General features: G+C 28.3%; 1 protein-coding gene across 1 annotated transcript; it reads right to left on the reverse strand.

Moving 5' to 3' along the window:
* Positions 1–261: 261 nt before the first annotated feature.
* Positions 262–2,862, reverse strand: ENU1_053390 (HEAT repeat domain containing protein; the record flags this gene model as incomplete). Its single annotated transcript, XM_008857929.1, has 1 exon — positions 262–2,862. The coding sequence occupies one exon, from the start codon at positions 2,860–2,862 to the stop codon at positions 262–264; it is 2,601 nt and encodes an 866-aa protein (XP_008856151.1).
* Positions 2,863–3,090: the final 228 nt, after the last annotated feature.

The following is a 3,090-nucleotide window of genomic DNA, read 5'->3' on the forward strand; positions in this document are numbered from 1 at the left end:
TTCTTTTGTTATTTGTTTTTCTATATTTTTGTTGTGTTTCTTGTAATACTACTCAGTTGATGATAAGAAAAGATAAAATAACTATGAGAATACGTAAAAAGAATAAATGATGAACATACCTCTAATTTGGTTATTTTCATCATGAGAAATGATTGGTTCAGTTGGTTCATGAATTGGATACCAAAAGGAGAGTGAGTTTGGAAAGAAAAAACAGACATTCATAAAAAGAAAAGAAGGTAAAAGAAAAGAAAGATATATAATTTAATCAAAACCAAATAAAGTAATACTTGAATCAGTAGAAGAAACAGCCGTATTGAATCCGAATTGAGTGATAGCCATATTAACTACTGGATTAATTCTATGACCAAAGAAACCATCATAATATTTAATTTCTTGAATCATTTTACCTGATTCACTATTATATGACCTAATAAATTGTTCAGCACTTCCACAAACAAAATATGTAGCAGTGGGATGTGTTACTAATGTAGTAAGTTTGGGGACATAAAGTTTTCTTATTTGACTAGCACGAATATCAATTAACCCAGCTAATGATGGTTCATTAAGTCTAGCAACAGCTCCTGCAATAATTGTATTTCCTGAACTTGGTCTTGATGTAGTAATAATTGGTGAATGTGAAATTTTCCATGTTTTTACTTCTCTTTCTTGTGGAGATAATCTCATATCATATAATGTCACTTTTCCATTAACATTTCCTACAAGAAACATATGATCACTAAATTCATTATATTCATTAACACATGTAATTGATGTTTTCATTCTAATGTTTGCTTCTAATTCTTCTTTTTCTAAATCCCATATTCTTATCATAGAATTTCCTGCAGTTAATAATCGACTCTCACCTAATCCAACTACTTTTGCTCCAATATCTGGTAAACATTCTTCCATAACACCTTTAAAACTACTTACAAGTACATTACTTCCACTATCTTCCCAATTTCTCCAGATTCTTATTGCTCCATCATTACTTGATGTAACTAACATTGGAATATCTGTTTTATTTATCCATGTCATTCCACTTATACTTTTATTTCCTGAATTGAAATTATTCCATGCATTGACAACACTTTCACTGTTAGTATCAAATACTCTTATTGTTGACCCTTTATTACTTCCTACAACTAATAATGGTAATGTCGGATGAAATATCATATTCCCCGCATTAAATTCATGTCCTTCTTCTCCAATAAACCTCCCTATTTGTTTTAATTTATGATTTTCAAAGTCACTTCCTATAAGTGTAAATTGTGTTCGACTTTCAACATACTTTTCTTTAAACCATTTTCTTTGTGGTGTAATTTCTTTTCTCTTTTTTAATAATGGTTGTGATAATTCATATACTCTTGATTCATATAACTTATTTACAATAGTATTTAATCCATTAATTCTTCTTTGTGGGGTTATTGTTCTTCCTTCTTCTTTGTTTGTATATATCTCTAGTATTTCATTTAAGATTTCCGCTGCTCCATTGACATCAGTATCAGGATCTTCCTTTCCGATTTCAACCGTTTGTTCAAATATTTTAGATTCTTTAACTGTCCCAACTAACACTTTTGCTAATCTTTGGTATAAAACAATTAAATGTTCTCTTACTTTAGGACATGCATCATGAACTAAAACTGCTGTTTTTAATGCAATCTCATTACATGCTTCTCCAATGTCAGCATATGGCTCTCCAATTAATGTAGTTAAGCAATTTAATAATGCTACTCTTACTCTTGGATTTGGATCTTGTAAAAGTAACATTAATGAATTAATAATTCCTTTCTTTTGTGCTCTTATTTTAATTTCAACACTTCCTTCCCATAATTTACTTAAACATAATAATGCCCATGATCTTACTTCAATATTTTCACTTTTAAAATAAAAATGAATAACTTCTATAATATTTGATTGAACTAATGTTGCTTTAACTTGTGTATTGTCTTCTAATAATGTAGTTAAAATAAATAATGCATATGCATTTGTTCCTGTATTTAAATTTTTTGTATTATTTTTTAACACATTTAAAAAGTAGATTTGATGATTTTCTCTAATAAGGTTTTGATGAAATGTTTTCTTTTTATCAACAACAAGTATTTTCATCCAACAAAACACTAAATATTCATAAAAATCTACACTTGTTGTGGAACTTAATAATTTTAATATATATGGAAAGATTCCTACTGCTAATGCTTGATCACATGCCCATGGTCCTAAATCTAAAAATCGACATAATAACTTTAATGCTCTTTCTCTTAATGTTTGTGATAATAATACTTGTAACAAAATTGGAAGTTGTGCTGCAATACAATTAGCAATATTATCAGATTCTAACCATACTTCAAATGCAACTAATTGTTCATCAAAAAATGATGATGTACTTTCATTAAAACTATTACAATGATTATTAATTTGTAATAAACATAATTCAAGTGCTCTATCCCAAACTACCCATAAATAATGATTAGATGCATCTGGTAAAATTGGATATGATATAGGTTTACACTTCAGTGATTGCATTACTCTTTGTGCTAAGAAGAAATTTCTATATAATGATGCTATTAATAAATCTTGTCGAAATAATTTATAAAATAATGGTCGTGGTAATACATTCCATGCTATGGAGTCTGTTATTGCTGTGAATATCCAATTTAATTCTCCTAATGGTGTTCTCCTATTATTTAATACCCCTGGAATTCTATCTATTATTGTTGCATCCCATTTCATTAATAACGAATTTTGAATATAATATAATACTGCAACTCTTAATGGGGTTGTTAAACATGATGTAAATAAATCAGCTGGATAAAATGGATTTGTTGGTAACATTTCATCATCTTGACATGATCCAAGAAACATATAATTTTCCCCATTTTTGTTTTTATTTTTCTTTTGCTTACTTTGTGCATATTTTTTACACCACGTAATAATTCTTCCTGCACAACTACAATCAAATATGTATATACTTGGTGTTCCTATCGTTTGTAATAATTCATAGATTTGAAGTGGAATATATTGTGTAAATTCTTTATCAAAAAACCATATCTCCCCATTTAATGTTGGTAATGGTACTCCATGTCCATTATA

The sequence above is a fragment of the Entamoeba nuttalli genome, assembly GCF_000257125.1.
Source record: "Entamoeba nuttalli P19 unplaced genomic scaffold asmbl_3044, whole genome shotgun sequence".
In the NCBI taxonomy this organism is placed as follows: Eukaryota; Evosea; order Mastigamoebida; family Endamoebidae; genus Entamoeba; species Entamoeba nuttalli.